The sequence below is a fragment of the Scardinius erythrophthalmus genome, assembly GCF_964197995.2.
Source record: "Scardinius erythrophthalmus genome assembly, chromosome: 5".
Taxonomy (NCBI): Eukaryota; Metazoa; Chordata; class Actinopteri; order Cypriniformes; family Leuciscidae; genus Scardinius; species Scardinius erythrophthalmus.
Window position 1 is genome coordinate 31,388,619 of NC_138225.1, and position 19,720 is coordinate 31,408,338.

A 19,720-nucleotide genomic window follows, 5' to 3' on the forward strand; every position below is an offset into this window, starting at 1 on the left:
ATGACTGATAGCACTAGTTTTTAGGTTTAATATGCATGTTTTAATTATTCATAATAATCAGTGAATAATTACATTACAAAGTACAGTCTGCTTTGTTAAGCTCTGGTTTAAGAATTTTAGATGACTGTTTCACCTGTTACACAGTAAATAGTAATTGTTGTATTTACATAATTTTCAATGCTCTAATCAATTTACGTCATCATATGCCTAAATTTAGAGATAATTTAAGAGAGCATTTAAGAAGCAATAAAATATAATATAAATTCGATTGGCTGGACGCTGTTGCAAGAGTGCTGAAGAAGGAATGCAGCCTTGTCGTACAGCTTTACCAATATTAAACCATGTGTTTCCTCATTCTGTTGGAACAGTTGCTTCAATCGATCCATCGATGGCTTTTACATATGTAATCAGTTTAAAGTTTCTTCCAAACAGGTCATTCTGGTGATGCTGCCGTTGTCACAAGACTGTGATCTTCTGCCAAGAACATCAGGCCAATCCTCTCCTGTCCAGAAGGTGGTTTGTCTCCGTCTCGGCACCTCAGCTGAGACCTGTCCACTATGGGTGACCCTACCAGTAGTTGTGAAGTACCAGTGGTGTAGCTCTCAGCATCACTGATGCACACAAGCCCTCACAGCACGTCAAGCTGCAAACCGTGTGAGGGACCTTAACCTACCCTACCTACCCTAACCTAACAGGTTTAAAGGCAACCGCATATCAACCAATCACTCAAAACATCCTATTGACCACGTATCAATGCATGAAAAACCACTCCGAAAGTCCAGAAACCGCACAGCAACAAGCTAACAAGCATTCAGAAAACCTTGCCAAACACGTCAACACCACCGCAAACATTGTGACAACCATGTAGCAATGCATTAAAAACCACTTAGAACAACTTAGGAGGAGCCACATAACAAAATCACCAAAAGCATCCAAACAATCTCATAACTTAGCAGTGTGCTAAAAACATATTCTTCAAACTATAAAACTTACTCTATAACTATATAACAAGGTATACACAATATTTACATGCGTAGGCCCCGCTGTGTGATACTCCAGCCTCCATGTGACACTGATCACTCAGTGTCTGGGCTTCTTTCTTCTGGGTTCCTCAGGCATGGGCTCTTCACTGATGTCCACATGGATTCGTGGAGCGAAGCTTCTTCTGCTGGGTGTGGAGAAGCTCTCAGTGATCAGGACACGTCCGTCAGGCTGCTCTGTCTCCACCAGTGTAGGGCAGTTGAGGGTTTCCCACAGCCGCTGCTTGATCGTCAGTCCCAGATCAAGGCTGTATGGAAGATGCCGACAGAGCGTGTCTTCTTCATGGGCTCCACCACAGAGTGGTAAACGTCCTGGTAGCCCTGCACACTGGAGCCATGGATGGAGACAGGCTCTTCCTGCTGACACCGGTCCACTGAAGAGACTGAGGCTGCTGGATGGATGTCGGGAAGGACAGCAACGTTCTGTAGGTAGCGCTCTTCTAAACTGTTGGGTCTTTGAACTTCCACAGAGGTGCAGCTGTAATTGTGATCTAACTTGACTACAGCTGCCAGCTGTGAAAGGTCTTGAATGGAAGAGACACTCTCCACCAAGAATCCCCTCAGGTGTGCGGGACGAGCCCTGGTTCTTCTTGAGCGACGCTGTTCCATGCTGATGACCGAAGAACAACTTCCAAAATTAGACAAATTGAAGAAACGTACTGACCTGAAGAGTTGTAAAGAGCGTGTAGCACGTATAATCAGACTTCAAGGCTGCAGGGACAGTTGTGTTGATTTCAAATGTCAAAATGTTAGTCTTAAAGTGTTGAGGCTCATTTAAATGTAAACAACACTTGATATCAGCAGTAAGTCAATTAGAGCAGCATAAGCTCTATGTTACATGTACTGTATGATTCTCTATCACCATCGTCATTCACAGTTATATAGGGTATAAATTCCCCTTCTGTATGCAGTGGTGTCTATAAAGGCCAGCATTATTACTACTCGGAAATGTTCGTTGGTCATATCTGTTTTTTCAGTTAATCTTTTATGTGAATGAATCCTTCGTGCACTAACTCGTATCTACTTTTGTTAACTGCATTCTCTTCTTTTTGAAGTTCATAAATGCTTTGGTGACGTTTCCTGCTTACAAAAATTTACTATAGCTCTCGAGTGCGGCCTGAGAAAAGAGCTTTTTGTGTTCTGAATCTACTAAACAAATACTAACAGTCTGTGTTTTGAGTCTGACAGAGACAATCTTGTATGTGAATGATAATACAAATGCACATAAGTGCTGCTGTTCACATAAACTCTGTTTTCAACCCGTTTTGATTTTAACGGGTAATTGTTACGGATATTTAACGGATAATTGTTTTATTATTATTATTTACGTAAGGCGTGCAATGGCAACTGTAGGTAGCGCCGCACTCTTCCTGTAGGCTTCTGAAGAAAGAAGAAAAGAAAGATCTTGCCAGAGGATTTGATGGACACTGGGGTGAGGAGGAAGAGAAAAGAGTGTCACAGAACATGATTGTAAAGTAACATTTTAATGAATGTCATTGCATTGAATATTATTTTTCAAAACTGTTGTAATGGTCAGCTGTTATTTTTGTAGCAAATGTTCCTCAAATTACTCTGGAAACATTCTTGGCCTGGAAGTAAAAGAAAAGGCAAGAGAAACTGATTAAAGTAGAGCAGGACATGGAGAGAAAGAAAGTCGACTTTAAAGCTGCCAGAGTGCTTGGGGTGAGTAAAAAAAAAAAAAAAATCATGTGTATGATATTCCTCCTCTGTGTGCCTGTCTCTTGAGAACAGGGACTTCTTGTAGGGCAGCTCAGTAGAGAGCCCTTCGCCTCCCCAGTTCAAGTCCTTTCATGAGTTTGTATGTTTGTTGGGTATGGGTTGGTCAGGTGTTGTTTTTTTTTCCTGAAGGGATGATGCATTTTTGTAGGAAATTATAGCACACTGAAAAAAATTATTCGTTGAAATTAATAAAAAAATGTATCGTAAGTGGTTGCATTCAATTGATTGTATCTACATTTAAACAAATGCATTAAGCTGAACTAAAATTGATTAAGTTCAACTTAATGCATTTGTTTAAATGTAGATAAAATCAACTGAATGCAACCACTTACAATAAAAAAATGTATTAATTTCAACAAATAATTTTTTTCATTGCACTTGCAGGTCCATCGTCCTGAAGTCAGTGGGCTTTATGAATGGGTTTTTGTTTTGTCGCAAACAAACTGAATTAGTAATGCAGGACTGAATGTGGGATAATTGTTAAATAACCATTTAACAGTGATAATAATGTATCATTACTGCTTAGCTAAAATGTGGAAAATTTAGCATTTAAAAGCATGCCATAATTTAAGGTAGGGTTGGGCAATATGGCCAAAAAAAACAATGTTCCTATTGAAGGCTGAAAACAAACATAGAAAATAACCTTGCAGTCTGTCTATTATGTGTAAAAAAAAAAAAAAAAAATATATATATATATATATATAGGCTACATATATATTTATATACACACACACACACACACACACACATATATATATAACATCAAAAATGACCGCCAATAATTTTGAAGGGAAAATTAATACAACATTAAAAACAATATATAGGCTATATACATTGCAGTGTGCAGTGGAAAGGCGGCTTAAGTGCTTCAAACTCCGGTATGCCCCACCCACAGCTGGAAGTCCACATACATTGATGATTGTTTCCTGCAGCAATCGCCTTTTTACAGTCTATAGTCCAAACTACCAAAGCGATTCCATTGAGTTCAAACGACAGCGGACACTATGGACTGGAGATGTCCCTCACCGTGAAAAACATTTCTGTCATTTACAATCCCATCAATCAGAACAATACCTTCACCAGCGGGGATCTTATATCGGGACAAGTCATTCTAGATGTAGCGAAGGACACTCAAATGCAGTCACTGAGTGTGAAAATTAAAGGGAAAGCAGAGGTTTGCTGGGGCGATCGTCACGAGAAACATCAGTATTACTCGGATAAGGAGAAGTATTATTCCGTGGAGAAGTTTTTCGTTCGGGAGGAAAAAACGCATGGTAAGAGGAATATGTAGCCTAGTTTTTGTTGTAGCCTACAGTTAGTGGAAATCAGATCGATTTAAAAAGTTGTATTTTGTTCTGTAACTTGATCTTGAAGGTAATGACCAGACGCTGAGAGATCCATCAGGACAGCCGTGTAAGTCTGTTCGCGGATGAATATTGCAAAAAGAGCTTTGAGAATTAAACTTTATATATAGCCTAACTATAACTTTTTTTTTTTTTTAAGATTCATCGGTTGTGGCACCAGGCCATCATGTTTATCCATTCACTTTTCAGTTGCCTTTACAGTAAGTTACGGTTATTTGCATGTTGTAAACTAGTAAAATGTAGGCTAATTGACTGTAAAATGTGTATGTGGGTCTATACTCTATAACAACAGGCAGGGCCGGATTAACCATTAGGGCAACTGGGCACTTGCCCAGGGGCCCATGACATCTAGGGGGCCCTGACAGGTAGGAAATACACAGAAATTTAATAAAGTTATCAAACTCTTTACGATCTTCTTCACTGCATAAAGTGCATCTACGCGGGTTCACGCGACTTTCCTGCCTCCCCGCTGAACGCCAGATTACTCCCGCTGGTTGAGCGCGGTAAAGTTCGTTTCAGTTTCGATATTAGCCGGACATTTGTTCTATAGGGTCGGTAGTCTAACAAAGATATCAATAGCAAGATTAGTTTTAACATTATGTGACCATTATATATCGACATGATGAAATATTCGTTCAAAATCATTCGTGCATTAATGCTGCATAATTATACCTGAGAATGCTTTGACGCGTTTCCACAGCGCACGATGCTTAAGGGAACGTCTGCCAATTCCACCAACTGCGTTAAACGTAGTCTATAATTTGTATTATTTAAAATGACTTTTAACATTTAAAAACAGACGTTTTCAAATTCCAAAGCTTGCAAGGTTCCTAATGTCAATACTGACTTTACAGCTATACAGCTTTCCTGGTAGCCTTGAGTAAATTAACGTCTAAGAAAATGATTCATAAAACGTATAAATATCAGTTGAGCCTATGTTTATTTTCGTCATTGACACAGACGAAAATGAAAAGACTATCAGTCAAAGTTCAGCTTTAGGAGAGGTAGAAATAGGCCAGTATAAGAATACTGAGAGAATAAGAAATATGAAGATGAGGAGAGAGCAGACCAATAATTTAATGACAAGGTTTTAAAGCTAGCCTATTTCTTATAATTGTTTGGCCTTCAAAAGTCCTAAATTGCACATATGTAGATCAGAGAAATCCAAATTTTCTCGGGGGAGCATGCCCCCGAACCCCCCTAACTACGGGGGGCCTTGAGTCTTGTTGCCCAGGGCACAGGAAATTGTTAATCCGGCCCTGACAACAGGAAGGATGCCGGAGACAGGGCCGGACGCCGGAGTGGGGCCACTTTTCAGCCCGGGAGTTTCAGGCCCAAGACTGGCCCTCTTTTTCCATGGTGGAATTCCAAATTAGCACTTTTTCCAAATTGGATAAATGAAGCAACAGTTCAGCTCTTACCATTGTGCAGTTTTTATTAATAACAATGTTCAACAAATAATGCAATGGTTAAATAATAATTCACTTAAGCTGAGAAGTTAACACAAGGATAGGTTGATAAATTAACAAAAACAGAAAGAAAGAAAGAAAGAAAGAAAGAAAGAAAGAAAGAAAGAAAGAAAGAAAGAAAAAAAGAAAGAAAGAAAGCATTTGAAATGTATCACTCTTCCACAAAGAGGCATATTGAACTAATGTTTATAGATTTGTATTCAAAAATAATGCTTTTTTAATCAAAAAACGTGATACCAATGACATTTGAGGTTATTAAAACAGTAAGTCCCGCCCATCGACTACCAAAAATAAAAGTGTTCGAGTGAGCAAAAGCAGGAGATCAAGAGCGTGGAATGATAATGCGGGCGCGAGGGCTTGTATTGCGTGCAGAGGAGATGTCATGCGCGCACAGGGTTTGAATGAGCTTGCGAGTTCCCGTTTCCTCGCTTGTAGATCTGTTATCCTCTCGCGAATGTCATTTACTGCGCGCAGTTCATTTTGTCATTGATTTTTCGCCATAGGGCAGGCCCAGCTATCGGTAGGCGCCGGCGGTTTTGGAAAAGACGGGCTATGGACCCAACCAACTCTATGGGAGGGTAGGGGAGAACTCCCTCTTATGGTATAACCCATGCAGAGGCTGCGCGCTGCGGTGTCAGAATGCGGAACGTGTGTAGCCTAATGTAACTAACGTGACAAATGTGTAATAAAAAAAAAAAAAAAAAAAAAAACTCAACCAGCCCAAAAGTGAAGCGGCCCACCGGGAATTCTCCCGATTCTCCCGATTACCCACCCCGGGCCTGGCCGGAGATAATATAGGCTAAAGAAAAGTATTTGAAGAGCAAAGTTTAAAATATATAATATACATTTTCAGTAATTTTTGTATTCATCTTGTTTTCAGAAATATTTTTTAAAATCTTTTATATTAACAAACTTAAAGACAAACAAACATAAAGAAATGTCCTTTAATGTACCATCAAGTAAAAAAAAAAAAAAAAAAAAACATCCTTTATTTGCACTTTGAGTATGCAAATTAACACAACTGTTATTAAACTGTTAAACTATTATTATTAAAAATTTTAAATACCCAGACATTTTGGTTATGACTCATTAACTTTGATTTGGAGGACATGTTTTTCACATATTAATAATATCTTTAAAAAAATGGCTTGACTGCACAATTTAATATAAATAAATATCTAAAATATTAAAATAGAATTAATAAAATAGAACTTCTAATTTAGCTAATATTTATTTTTTCAAGAATTTCAACCTTTTAATGATGCTTTACTTTCTGCTGTACAATTACTCTGTGTTTACACATTACATTATTTTCTTATAGGCACTTCCCACCAACCTTCAAAGGTTCAGTTGGAAAAGTCGTCTACACTTTGGAGACAAAACTATCCCGATCAATGCGTATTTCTAGCAAAGCCAAAGCAGAGTTTCACTATGTCCCCAGTCCTGTTGTGTCCAATCATGAACTAATGGTGAGATTACGACTATATCCCATGCACTTTCTTTCTAATGTATACCGTACGTTCCTCTACTTTGTTTTGAGGTTCAGTCACCACTCTTTTACATGTTTTGTCTTGTTTAGGCCCCTCAGTATGGAACCAAAGATAAACAAATGAAACTCTTCACCTCTGGGAGTGTCTCCATGAACATAAACACTGAGAAAATGGGATACTACCTCGGTAAAATCAGATCTTTTCAGATTTTGTGATTCAGCTATTGTAATAATTGACAAAGAAGATACACATTTCGTGCTTGAAATCAACCATAAGTCCATCTGAACCCACTCACCACTGGTTCTGCCTGTTTTTCTCCCTCAACTTGTTGTGGAAAAGCATCATTTAGAGCATACACAACATGTATACATTCAATTATAATGTAAAAAGTACTGTTTTCTTTATAAATGCACATTTTTAATTTTTTTTTTTTTTTATCTCTCATAACATGATTCTGAATTAAGATGCCTATTTTGTCAGAATTGACAGTCATAGTTTCTTGGGATAATTCATCAAGTAATTTTCATTTACATAATCATGTCTCATTGTGTCTCACTACAGGAGAGGGCTTGAAAGTTTTGGCTGAAGTTCAGAACAATTCATCCCGTACAATCAAGCCAAAATACTGCCTGTATGAAAAACACAGTTTTTTCGCAAAAGGAAAGAGAAAACTTCACACACATGACCTTTTTAAAGAGGAAGGGGAACCTATTGAGCCAAGCTCAAGAAAAACCGTCACCAAAGTGCTGCCCATTCCTCCCAGCCTTACCGTCTCTATCCTAAACTGTAGGATCCTCAAGGTTGAGTACAGACTCAGGGTGAGTTTCAGCATCTAAAGCAAAGACAAACACTCACATTGCAATGAAGTCAACAAATACATTACATTGGCATAATTATGTCAAAATCCAGCTTTGAAATATTTTTAGTTCAAAACTGGATTTTGACATGGCAACCATCTTTTAATTCAAGAGGTGTGCTGATTGCTCATCTCGTACAGAAACACATTTCTGTTGCCATTACCCACTCCTAATTTGTTCCTAGGTCTACCTGGATGTGCCGTATGCCTCAGACCCGGAGATCAAATTCCCAATAGTGATTCTTCCTCTTCAGTCTTTATCAGCTGCAAGTAGTGGTACAAACAATGACTTTCAAATCTGGAATCAACCAACAAGAGGCAATGCATACCCCAACCCGCCTCCATCTGCCCCACCACTTAATGTTGTTGGACAGCCTGGTCAGTTTGGTGGCCCTGGCCACTACAGACCTCCTCTCAGTCAGTTTCCTGCTCCTGGTTACCCAGGACCTCCTCTCAGTCAGTTTCCTGCACCTGATTACCCTGGAGCTCCTCTAAGTCAGTTTCCTGCTGTTACCCTGGACCTCCGGGTCAGTTTGGTCCTTCAGTTTCACATCAGTCTGACTCATCAGCTCCACCTCCATATGTGGAATATCAACTATATCCACAGATGCCAGACCACCCTGAAAAATCTTAGAATCCCCGTCTAGGTTTCTTTTATTATTATTGTTTTATCTAAATTGCTATAATGATTCATATTTATTAAGGCTGTCAAAATTAACGTGTTATTTTTTTTTCAGTTAAACGCTTTAAAACAGATGTTGCGTTGTGTTACATATTTTTCCCATCATCCTTTGGCTAGCGTTACATTACACGCTGTTATTCATGCAAATGCTTTTAAACTATTCATGCGTGATAAGACACAAAAGAGAAGTTTTTCTTTTTCTTAGTTTTTCTAAGTCTCCTGTCTGTAAAGCAGCTTCAGACAGCAATTGAACGGAATTACACAAAACACAAAATTATGCAAAATAAAAGCCTGTTTTGTCGAGTATCCTTGCAACAATAACAATGGTATAATGATTCAGTTCGACTCCCAAGACAAGACGATGCTCACCCGACTGGCCAATAGGATCGTGGCCCAGCCCATGACACAATTCTCACAGTCAAAGCAGAATCCTGACACGAGAGCAAAAAAATTGCATCGAGAGCAAAGAAAAGCGTTTTGAGAGAAACACTTTTTTTTTTTTTAGAGAAAATGTTTTCACACTGATAGCAAAAAAATATATATATGAGAGTTTTTTTCAAAGTATTTTGAGAGAGGTTTTTTTTCTCAGAAAAAAAAATTAAATAAAATTTATATATTTTTTTGTTCTGAGAAAATACTTTCTCTCAAAACTTTTTTTAGTCTCAAATATTATTATTTTTTGCTATTGGTATGAAAACTTTTTCTCTCAAATATTTTTTTTTCTCTCATAAAATGCTTTTTTTGCTATCAGTGTGATAACTTTTTCTCTCAAACTTTTTTTTCTCTCTCAGATCATTTATTTTCTTGCATGTAATAAAGACACAATTCTCTCTCCATAAACCTGCTGCTGTCTGTCATTAAGGATAATCAAAGAATACAAGAAAAAGAGAAAATCCCTCACTGCTCCCAGAGGGGTTACCAGGATGTCATGTTTGGGGGGGGCAACATAAACAATTGAAAAAATCGGCGCAAAAATAAGCTATACTACACACAATCTGTTTTAGTGCATATCTTTTTCTAAGCCAGGAACCCAGAGATAGGCACAGGGCCCCCATAATATGAAGGACTAAAAATGACAGAACGAAAAATAAATAAATAAATAAATAAAAGTAGAAATAAATAATTAAATGCAGAAATAATAGTAAAAATAAATACATTTTGGTAATATAAATGGCTATTTCTGTATTTTTACATGTATTTGTTTATTTATTTATGCATTTCTATATGTATTTATTTATGTATTTATACATTTATTTATATATTTATGTATTTATATATTTATTTATTTATATATCTATATATGTATTTATTTTAACATTTATTTATTCCTACATTTATTTATTTCTGTATTTCCACATTTCTACATTTATTTATTTCTGTATTTCCACATTTCTACATTTATTTATTTCTGTATTTCCACATTTCTATTTATTTTTCCCTGCGCATGTATGCTAATTGACCAATGGCTAAGCCACGCCCACAAACGCGATGAGCCAATCACAGTACGCATAGCTAACCCAATACACTTGGACATTCTCTGCTTCCTCGTCCATTGCAATGTATTGCGGTTATCAGTTTTCATTCGTTTTTATGTTTTTTCTTGTCATTTTGGCTTTTAAACAGCGTGTGTGTGTGATTTTGGTTGGGTGACAGTTGTAGGTTACAGTTTGACAAGAGTTTACAGTTTGACAAAAGCACAATGTTGTGTTTTACACAAATATAAGTAGGCTAAACACTTTGCAGTTTTAATTATGTCCTGTATGAACAAAATGGAGTATGTTTTTATGTTTCCACTGTTCGATCGCGCCCCGGCGCCCGCTCTCTGACACACACGCACACACATTCCAGCAATGCAATCTTGACATCGCAGCCTGTTCATTATTCTGCGCTCCCACCAAACGCGAATAGAGCGTCAAATTTGCGCGTATCCGCGTCTAGTTCGACGCTTGAACATTTTGAATCCAAAGCGAATAGGACGCGCGTATAAAGCGAGCGTTTGAAGCGAAATAGCACCAAACTATGACGTTTACACTGTGAACTGTAAATCTTTGTTCTGGAGCTGAAGCTTATCGACATTCTCAACAATAAAATTATTAATATAACCCTCCAATGCATATTTAAGGCCCTTTTGGTGACACCGAGATGATATATAATCTTTCTGTCTCCAAAAAATCATCAATTGCCTCCTGTGAAATGTCTCAGACTGTGACAGCTGCCAAAGCGCCTGTTACCGAATGTTGACTGAGTGAGTGGAGGGGGCGTGGTTAGCCATTGGTCAATTAGCATACATGCGCAGGGAAAAATAAATGTAGAAATGTGGAAATACAGAAATAAATAAATGTAGAAATGTGGAAATACAGAAATAAATAAATGTAGGGATAAATAAATGTATAAATAAATACATATATAAATAAATAAATATATAAATACATAAATATATAAATAAATGTATAATACATAAATAAATACATATAGAAATGCATAAATAAATAAATACATGTAAAAACACAGAAATAGCCATTTATATTACCAAAATGTATTTATTTTTACTATTATTTCTGCATTTATTTATTTATTTATTTATTTCTACTTTTATTTATTTATTTATTTATTTATTTTTCGTTCTGTCATTTTTAGTCCTTCATACTATGAGACTATAGGGCTATCACATAAAAGTTAGTTAAACCAGGTCAACATTAATAATATGATGATAATATTATTATTATTGACAGATTCATATATATATATATATATATATATATATATATATATATATATATATATATATATATATATATATATTCAGATCTGATACCTGATGATGAGTGACAGGTGTTTGCTTGTGAGAAGACGTACACGAATAGGCTTCCGAGAAGGACGAGAGAGTTTTTTCAATGAATCTGAAGTCACGTTTGTATAGACAAGAGGTAAATGAATTTGTTTCTTCTAAGCTGTTCCAGACTTAGGTGCTACTTTTAGGGCTAGAATGCTTCGTGAATTACTCTTAGTAAAACACATTAGTCTAAAGTTATGAGTGACACGCCCATTATTTTTAGGAGTTTCTCTTAAATTCGCCAGTTAGGAGCTACTTGTAGCCTCTTATAAGATTCTTTGTGAATGCGGCCCAGGTAAACATTTTTGCTATGCTCATTTGAACAGTATGAGAACAGTATTGAATGTTATTCTCTGGTTGTAAGTGGCTTTGGATAAAAGTGTCTGCTAAATAATTAAATGTAAATGTAAACATGTAGGCCTAGATAAAAGGAAACATATTAGGCTACAGGGGGTCAGGAGTTGAAATTATGATATGATAAGCCGAGGCAACATAACTTTTTTTAAATATAGTTTATTTTTTTTTTATTTATTATTAATGGTGCTTGCCATAGGCAAATATTATTATTATTTTACCCTTTTTGTGAACTAGCCTACTTATTCATGGATTTCATCAGGTCCCTAGATACATCCAGTGTATCCTATCTACAGGACCAGTCTGCGGCTACACTGTAAAAATTAAAGGTGCCTGGAGGAACCTTTTGGGGTTCTTCACTTCGCCACACCGGCGGAACCGTCTGTAGATCCTCTAGGCACCCTTTAAAAAGGGCCGGTTCTCTGAGGAACCACACAGGTTTCCTGAAGAACTCTTATATGAAGCACTGTGTGGAACCACTGTGGGTGCCTCCAGGAACCAAATTTTTTTTTTTTTTTTTATTATTTGTATTAAATTAATTTCATGTTGTTACTACGGTTACCATAAACTTCTATTATAATAAACAAACTGAACCAAATACAAAATAAGAATTGTTTATTACATATTTTAGATCCATTTTAATACATACACTTCAATGCACTTGGGGAAAAAAAGCTAGTAATAGATTAATATCAATGAATACACACAAAACAAATTGTATAATACATAAGTAAAATGGATAATCAACCATGTGTATACAATAGGCTACACAAGAAAAGACATCTCAACAAAATGCATAGAAAACACATGTTCCATGTAATAAATCAATGTAAAAAATTAAAATTGACTAATTAAAAATGTCCATCTTCACTTAATTTTAAAACGTGTTTCAGTTCGCTTAAGTCTGACGCAACTGTTTCCAAGTCCAAAAGCTCTCTCAGATGCCAAAAACAAACAACAAACAGTGCTAATATGCACTCATTGTTCTGTAATATTCCTGAAAATTATGATCCTAACCTTTATCTCTATTCCGAAATCTCAGATGGTTAGTTATTCTGCTATTTTGAATCATAAAATGTTGAAGTCTGGGATGCCGTGAGACTGGAGACTGTAATGTACACTATGGCTTTTGAAAAGCTTAAATGTGACTTGAATCAACAGTTCCCATAAATGGTTGAGTATATTCTCAATATCTAGAAACAAGATAAAGGAAGTAGAGTAGAGGCTTTGACCCGGAAACAGTATTCCTTATGTCACAACAAGCAGAAAACATTTTCCATTTGAACAGAGTTAAGGTGCAGTAAAATGATCTGTTGTTCTGTGAGTGTTCACTGGTGAATTCAGTCATTTCAATAAGAATCCACACGATCAGCAATTTTGTGTGGTGCTTCATACATTACATTGCTACACTGCTGACAATGGTCAATGGACCTTTTTGCCTGTGTAATTTCATGAAATTCACAAATGTGACGCACCTTTACTCACTGCAACATAAAATGCAATCAATTATAAAATCTTCACAAGGGACATGTGAGGTACTTAACGAGTTAGAAAAGTGAAAAGGTGCATCAGCTTCATTTTCCGTTTGTTTTTCCTCTTTTCTGGTGGATGGTCCAGGCACTTCAATGATTTTCAGGTCTACAGGAGGATTTTTATTCTTCTTCAAACTTGTATTTCAGCTTACCGAGATCCCTGCAAAATACAAAATTTACTGTTAGTAAGGTTATTAAAGTGATTGTTGTGAAATTTAAATAATTTCCTCAGCCTTGTGACGTTCCAAACCTGTTTGACTTTCTGTCTGTGGAACCCAAAAGCAGATCTCAGGCATAATGCAACCCCTGACACCATTCAATTTCACTGCATGAAACACAAGCAGAAAAAAATTGTGTAAATCATTCATGAAACCATTCTTATGTACACTTGTCTAGTTCAATTCAATGCAACAATTTATATAAAAATGGTTTGCAATTGCACACAGAGTTCATAGTAATAAAGTACTTGCATGTGGTGCAGGTACTTACTGTAATTCAATGTTGCCACTGAAACATTGTAAGTTACTGGTTGTTCTGGGGAAACAAAATAACAAAGCTGATTATTCACAACATAGTATTTATTGACCACTAAATGGATTCAAAATGATATCTGAGAGAATGAGGGCACCTGTAGTAAGTAAAGTTAGGCTAAACAAAAACAGACCAAACTATATTAACCTGCTTTTGTTATTCATAACAAACGCCAATGACGACAGCAGGAATCAGCTAAATTAGTTAGGCTGTAAGTTATATCAGCAATTTGAAGACACATTTGTGCAGAATATGTTGAATTGAATGACTAACTTTAAATCAATCTAAGACAATAAGTCAATAATTTCAATTTGTTCATTAGATCAACGTAGTTTGCATCGCGGCTAAAACCTTCATACCAGATACTGTTCAATAAACCATAGCAATAAACAATTGAAAACGTAGTAATGTATAATACATTTAGTTTATATATGTGTGTGTTTGAATATATAGTGAGTATTTATATTTCGTTGGCGAGTTTACAAACCTTGTAACGGAGAGCCGAACAAACGGCGGAAGATGCGGCAGGCGCTGATGAGGAGAGCCGTTACTTTCAAACTCGATGACGTAGATCAGCTGAGCTTTGTTGCGCGCGAGCAGCGCGAGCATCACTGAAGTGACGACAGCAGAGGAATAGCAGCAGTTTCGTGACTGAATAAAACCTTTATCCTCATGGTTCTTCTTCTTCAAATAATAATTTATGAAGAAGTAAAAAATATTATTTTATTACTATTATTTATTCAATAATAATTAATGATTTTTTTATTAATATTATTATTATTTAGTGTTGTTGTTTAAGGTTTAAATTAATCAATAAAATAGGCCTATATAAATAAATGTAAGCTACCCAGGTGAAAAAGACGTAGGCTACTGTTAAATGTATTAAAATGCATTAAAGTAGGTTATATTTGTATTGAAGGCCTACTAAAAACACACTCAAGTACATTTTTAATAGTAGCCTATACGTATTTTTCACCTGTGTATGTATACTGAATCAAACTTAAGTAATAATAGGATAATAATAATATCATTCTGGCCTCACTGAACCACTGGGTTCCTCCAGATGCTGGCTTTAACATAAGAGATCTTCCAGGAACCACTTAAATGTTAAAAGATCTTCCAATAACCCTTCTATCGCATTCAGGTTCCTCTATTTTCCCCCAAAGCACTTCGAGGTCTCGTGGTAATGAAAAGGTGACTCCAGAACCTCTAAACTAAATACAAAGTGCTTAAAGGATCCCATAAGTTCCAGCAAGAACCTCAAATATTGTCAATGCTCCTCCAGTAACCCTACTATAGGAGAAAGAGCTTTGAGGCACTTAAATTACATTTTTAAGTTCCTTGAGTATCCGACAGGATATTTGAGGCTCCTTTAGTTTTTACAGTGTAGTCTTGGCAAATTCAGAAACAAATTGATTCATGTCCAGACCTTTTGTGATTTTTTTTTTCGTGTGAAATTTTTTCAATTTTAAGTTTTAATTTAAAATGTTTGCGAATCAGATTTTAATATAAATACATGGTTAAATATTTTACCACTTGCTTGAGCAACTAAATATATAAATATAGAAGTAGTAATGCATTGAATAATACGTTTATTAAATTGGGTTTAAACGTGAACGTCTATATGAGTGTATATGTGTACAAAGAGAATCGCAATGCTGACAAAAATAAATAAAAATTGTTGATAACTTCTGGATTTGAAATAAAAAAATAATGAGTAGCCTCACTCTGTTTCTGATACAGCCGCGGATCAGTTAACCTACAAACTGCAAACTCAGTATATGTGAAAGCACGTAGCGCGTGCTGCTCCTGCACCGCATACACACTGCACACAGCTTTCTTGTCTTACACATCACACACTCCACTGTTATGGAGGCCATTTCAGTAGATTTACTCACTAACATTGTTGTGGAAACACATTAAGCATGGAAACTAACATAGGTAGTATCGTGCTACAGCGCACATTCTATCATACAGTTCTGGCACCTCAGTCCCAATACTGTAAAACTCGACGTACATTCACATCACATGTTAATGCGTTAATGCAGCGGTAGAGTTACACAGGTCTGTGGTGAACAAAATATTTAACATTTTACTCTATGACATAAAATACATAAGTAATAGGCTACCTCAGTTTTTTTTTTTTAAGCTTTTACATGTCTTGAAAAAGGCGGTTGATCCAACAAGTGGCTAAATGGGACTAAAGAGGTTGTTGGGATAGAAGTTATCACACCGAACAGGAAAACTCATCTACACACTAGTCCGCTTTTACAGACTCATTTTGTTTATAATCACTCTCTTGCAAAGGCTGCATTCACGCCATGTTGTTAGAAGCGATTTCATGGCCGATTCTCTGCCAGAGAGTGTTCCCATAGACTGCAGGCAATGTTGTAGCCTAATTACCGTAATTATGAGATGACTTAGAATTATTTGTTTCTATTGCAACACTATCAAGACCAATATAATCTGCTGCGGTCAGATGGCACAGAGGCACAGCTCTCACAAAATTCCAAGTTTACAAGTTATAATTATGAGTTCTAAGAAGATGCTTTTACAGGTCGGAATCTCGTAATTGGGTGATTCTCCAACTACAGGCACTTTTGTTGTCCCTGGCCTTTTTTTGTAAATAAATAAACAAACAAGTGCACAAATAAACTGTCATTATGAAGTTCATGCTCCAACATCCTAGTAACCACCAAATCTTGCCCCTTTTTTCTTTTAAAAATGCTTTTGCATGGCTGTTTATTAGCAGATTTTGCAGTTTTATGCTTGTCCCCAACCCAGACTGGCCCTCTTTGAATGTTAGAAAATTATATTAAAGGATCGATTTAAAAATATTTTTTAACATGTTTGTCTTAAGGACAAATAAAATAATGTCATACCATCGAAATTCCATATGTATGTCATAATTCTAAACTATTTTTGGAATGAAATACGTCTGTCCCCAAGTTTTCCGTCATTTCCACCTCCCTCAACAAAATCCACTTTAATAGACCCACCTTAAATATTTTATTTACTTGGTAATCATGGAAATAACTGTGAAAAGGATGTATTAGTTGAAGATGAAACTTCAGGCACATGTGCTCTTCAGCACAAGAAAATAAATCAAGGTAAGTCAAGCTTTTATACTGAATATTTTTATTCAGCGTCATTTCCACCTTGTCTGTAGTTCGGGTGAATTATGTACAACAAATATGAAAATAATGTATTTATGTTTATTACGAGTAAACAACATAATAAGTCCAAAAGTGGCTAAGCCTGACATGAGGGTGTGCTAATATTGCAGAAAAACTGCTAAAATGTCATTTCCACCTCCGTCATTTCCACCTCTGAGAAATTTGAGGCGTAGATTTGGACATGATATATGCTGTTTTTGTGCGTTATTGACATGTTCTCATGACATATTTGTGCTTTTGGACTGAAAACTTTATATATCACCATTCCAGTACACTCTAAATGTATTTTTATTTATCTATATTTATATGAATGTTTATATAATTTGCATATCATTTGTAATCATTATTTTTAAAACTATTAGGTATACTGTTCAACTCATATATGTTAAATAATAAAATATATGGTTAAAAATATTTTACACTGGCAATTTAAGTAAAAATAAACAGAAACAATCTTTCCACTATAAACCGTCATTTCCACCACTTTCCACCACTACAGTTTTTAAGAAAAAAAATAAGAATAACCAATGATGAGGATCTAAATGTATTTTAAAATAAGTAGTAATAGTTCATTACTCACAATATATGTGTGAGTGACTTATAATAAACATAGACCTGAGCAAAAATGAGATGCTGTAGGCAAAAATCCCAACTCGTGGCAACTCGTGGCATTTTAGCAACTTTAAATGAAAATGCATTAAGTTCATGAAGTTTTAAGATTTATTTTGTTACATGATTAGGTAGCCCACTGATGTTGTTGACAGATGCATAATCTTATATAACAGTTTTACAATATTAAATTGTAATAAAATACATAAATTGAAAAGTGGTGGAAATGACATGGCTCTTCAGAAAAACTGTTAAAAATAATAATAATCCATGGAATTCTAAAACTGCCCACTGTTATATTGTGTTAGAAGACAAATGAATGAAGCAAGGAAGATTGTTTTAAGAGTGTTTTAAGAGAGTGAATTTTACATAAACTCACAGTGCCAAAAGTGCTTCTAGTTGGAGAATCACCCAATTACGGTAATTACAGCATGAACACATATAGCCTTGACTGCTAAATACTGCGACTGACCAATCAGAATAGAGTATTCCAGAGCGCTGTAATAAATTAAAATATTTTCAACAAAATGGCAATAAAAATAAATTATGAACTTAGTGAAATTATTTTTATGAATTCAAAACTAACTAATTGTGGTGCCTGACAATGTGCATCCATGAAAACTAAAAAAAACTCAAGTAATGATGAGATAAAGACAATATAAACACACATTCAACACAGCAGACACACATTTCTTTCCACACATCTCTTTCCACACATCTCTCCCAGAATGATAAATATATGAACAGATGAAGGTTGCAGTAAATAGAAGTTATAAAAGGAATTAAAATGACATCACTAATCGCATAGCTTGTTAATGGGTTACACCCCACCCGTGCAACTGAGGTTTATATATGGCTAGTCAGGTCTGCTAGCTAGTTAAGCATGAATTGGAAGTTGTGATTGTCTTTTCTTCCTTATTGTGACATATCCAAGTGGATAGTTGTTTGCTATTGCTGTGATCTTTTTTTTTATTTTTATTTTATTTTTATTTTTTTTATTGCTGTAATCTCATGTGGGCAACTCACACCAGTAAACACGTCATCAGAGAAGAGAAGAGATGTTGCTGCAAGAGGGAGGGGGACGTTTTTTGATTAAAGATTATGAGGGCACATGAATAAAAAAAAAAGAAAAAAAAAGATGTTTTCTTAAAATGTAATATGACAGACTTTATAGGGAAATATTTTCAGTAGGCTACCAATCCTAAAAAACAAGAAAAAAAAATGTATGTATCTCCTCTGGACACTTAGTGGAGGACCCTAGTGGGCTCTACTCATCACATACTGTAGCAGAACAACATTTTCTTACTTGCATAGATAAATTGTCAAAATATTCCAAATTTCCCTTACTTTCACCCTATTTTATGTTGTGTTATGGATTGGATCCTTAAATGCAGTACTACACTGACATCTACTGGAGGTGTGGGTTCTGGAACTAGCTAGTTCATGAAATTATTATTGAATTTTTACTCTAAAAGGAGAAGCCCATCTGTCACATTTACCCCCGGTTTCACAGACAAGTCTTAAGCCTAGTCCCAGACTAAAATGCACGTTTGAGCAGTCTTAACCGAAAGTAACTTGCATTGACATCTTAATATATATCAGTGCCATTGTTTTGTCTCAAAATGCACACAGAAATGTTTTTTTTCTAAGGCATGTTTATAAAAGCTACTTAAATGTCTTAATTGAAGTAAGGCCTAACCCTGGTTTAATCTAAACCCTTTCTGTGAAACCAGGCCTTTATCGATGTTTAGAAACATATCTTTGTGTGTAAAGTATTAAAATAAAGCATCTATGAAATTAGATACCATTCAAATACATTGTATTAGGCTAAAATTGATATGAACCGTAAATGGAAGTATTTGTGCACTTTTGAACACTTAAGTCACACTTTAATATGTCTCTATATCATTGCATTAGATACATAATATAAAACCAGGAGGCATCTGCACAAATAATGCTTGAGATTTCCCTCAGAATAGCATTTTGCAACAACTTTTAATCATGTCCCATGCTTTTTTTTTTTTTTTTTTTTTTTTTCATATTA

General features: G+C 35.6%; 1 protein-coding gene across 1 annotated transcript; it reads left to right on the forward strand.

Annotated features, from left to right (window-relative positions):
- Positions 1 to 3,685: 3,685 nt before the first annotated feature.
- LOC308691577 (arrestin domain-containing protein 3-like) lies at positions 3,686 to 9,478 on the forward strand. The gene is made up of 7 exons (XM_081366946.1): positions 3,686 to 4,054; positions 4,155 to 4,193; positions 4,284 to 4,344; positions 6,935 to 7,082; positions 7,193 to 7,289; positions 7,665 to 7,921; positions 8,145 to 9,478. Exons 1-7 carry the CDS (start codon positions 3,796 to 3,798, stop codon positions 8,604 to 8,606), a joined length of 1,323 nt encoding a protein of 440 aa, XP_081223072.1. The 5' UTR covers positions 3,686 to 3,795; the 3' UTR covers positions 8,607 to 9,478.
- The last annotated feature ends 10,242 nt before the right edge of the window (positions 9,479 to 19,720 follow it).

Excerpts from the sequence above, each read along its gene's own strand:
- LOC308691577 (XM_081366946.1), top strand. The coding sequence starts at position 3,796 with ATGTCCCTCACCGTGAAAAACATTTCTGTCATTTACAATCCCATCAAT. Across the intron at positions 4,055-4,154 it reads TCGGGAGGAAAAAACGCATG|GTAATGACCAGACGCTGAGA; the intron begins GTAAGAGGAATA and ends TTGATCTTGAAG. Across the intron at positions 7,922-8,144 it reads AGGTTGAGTACAGACTCAGG|GTCTACCTGGATGTGCCGTA; the intron begins GTGAGTTTCAGC and ends ATTTGTTCCTAG.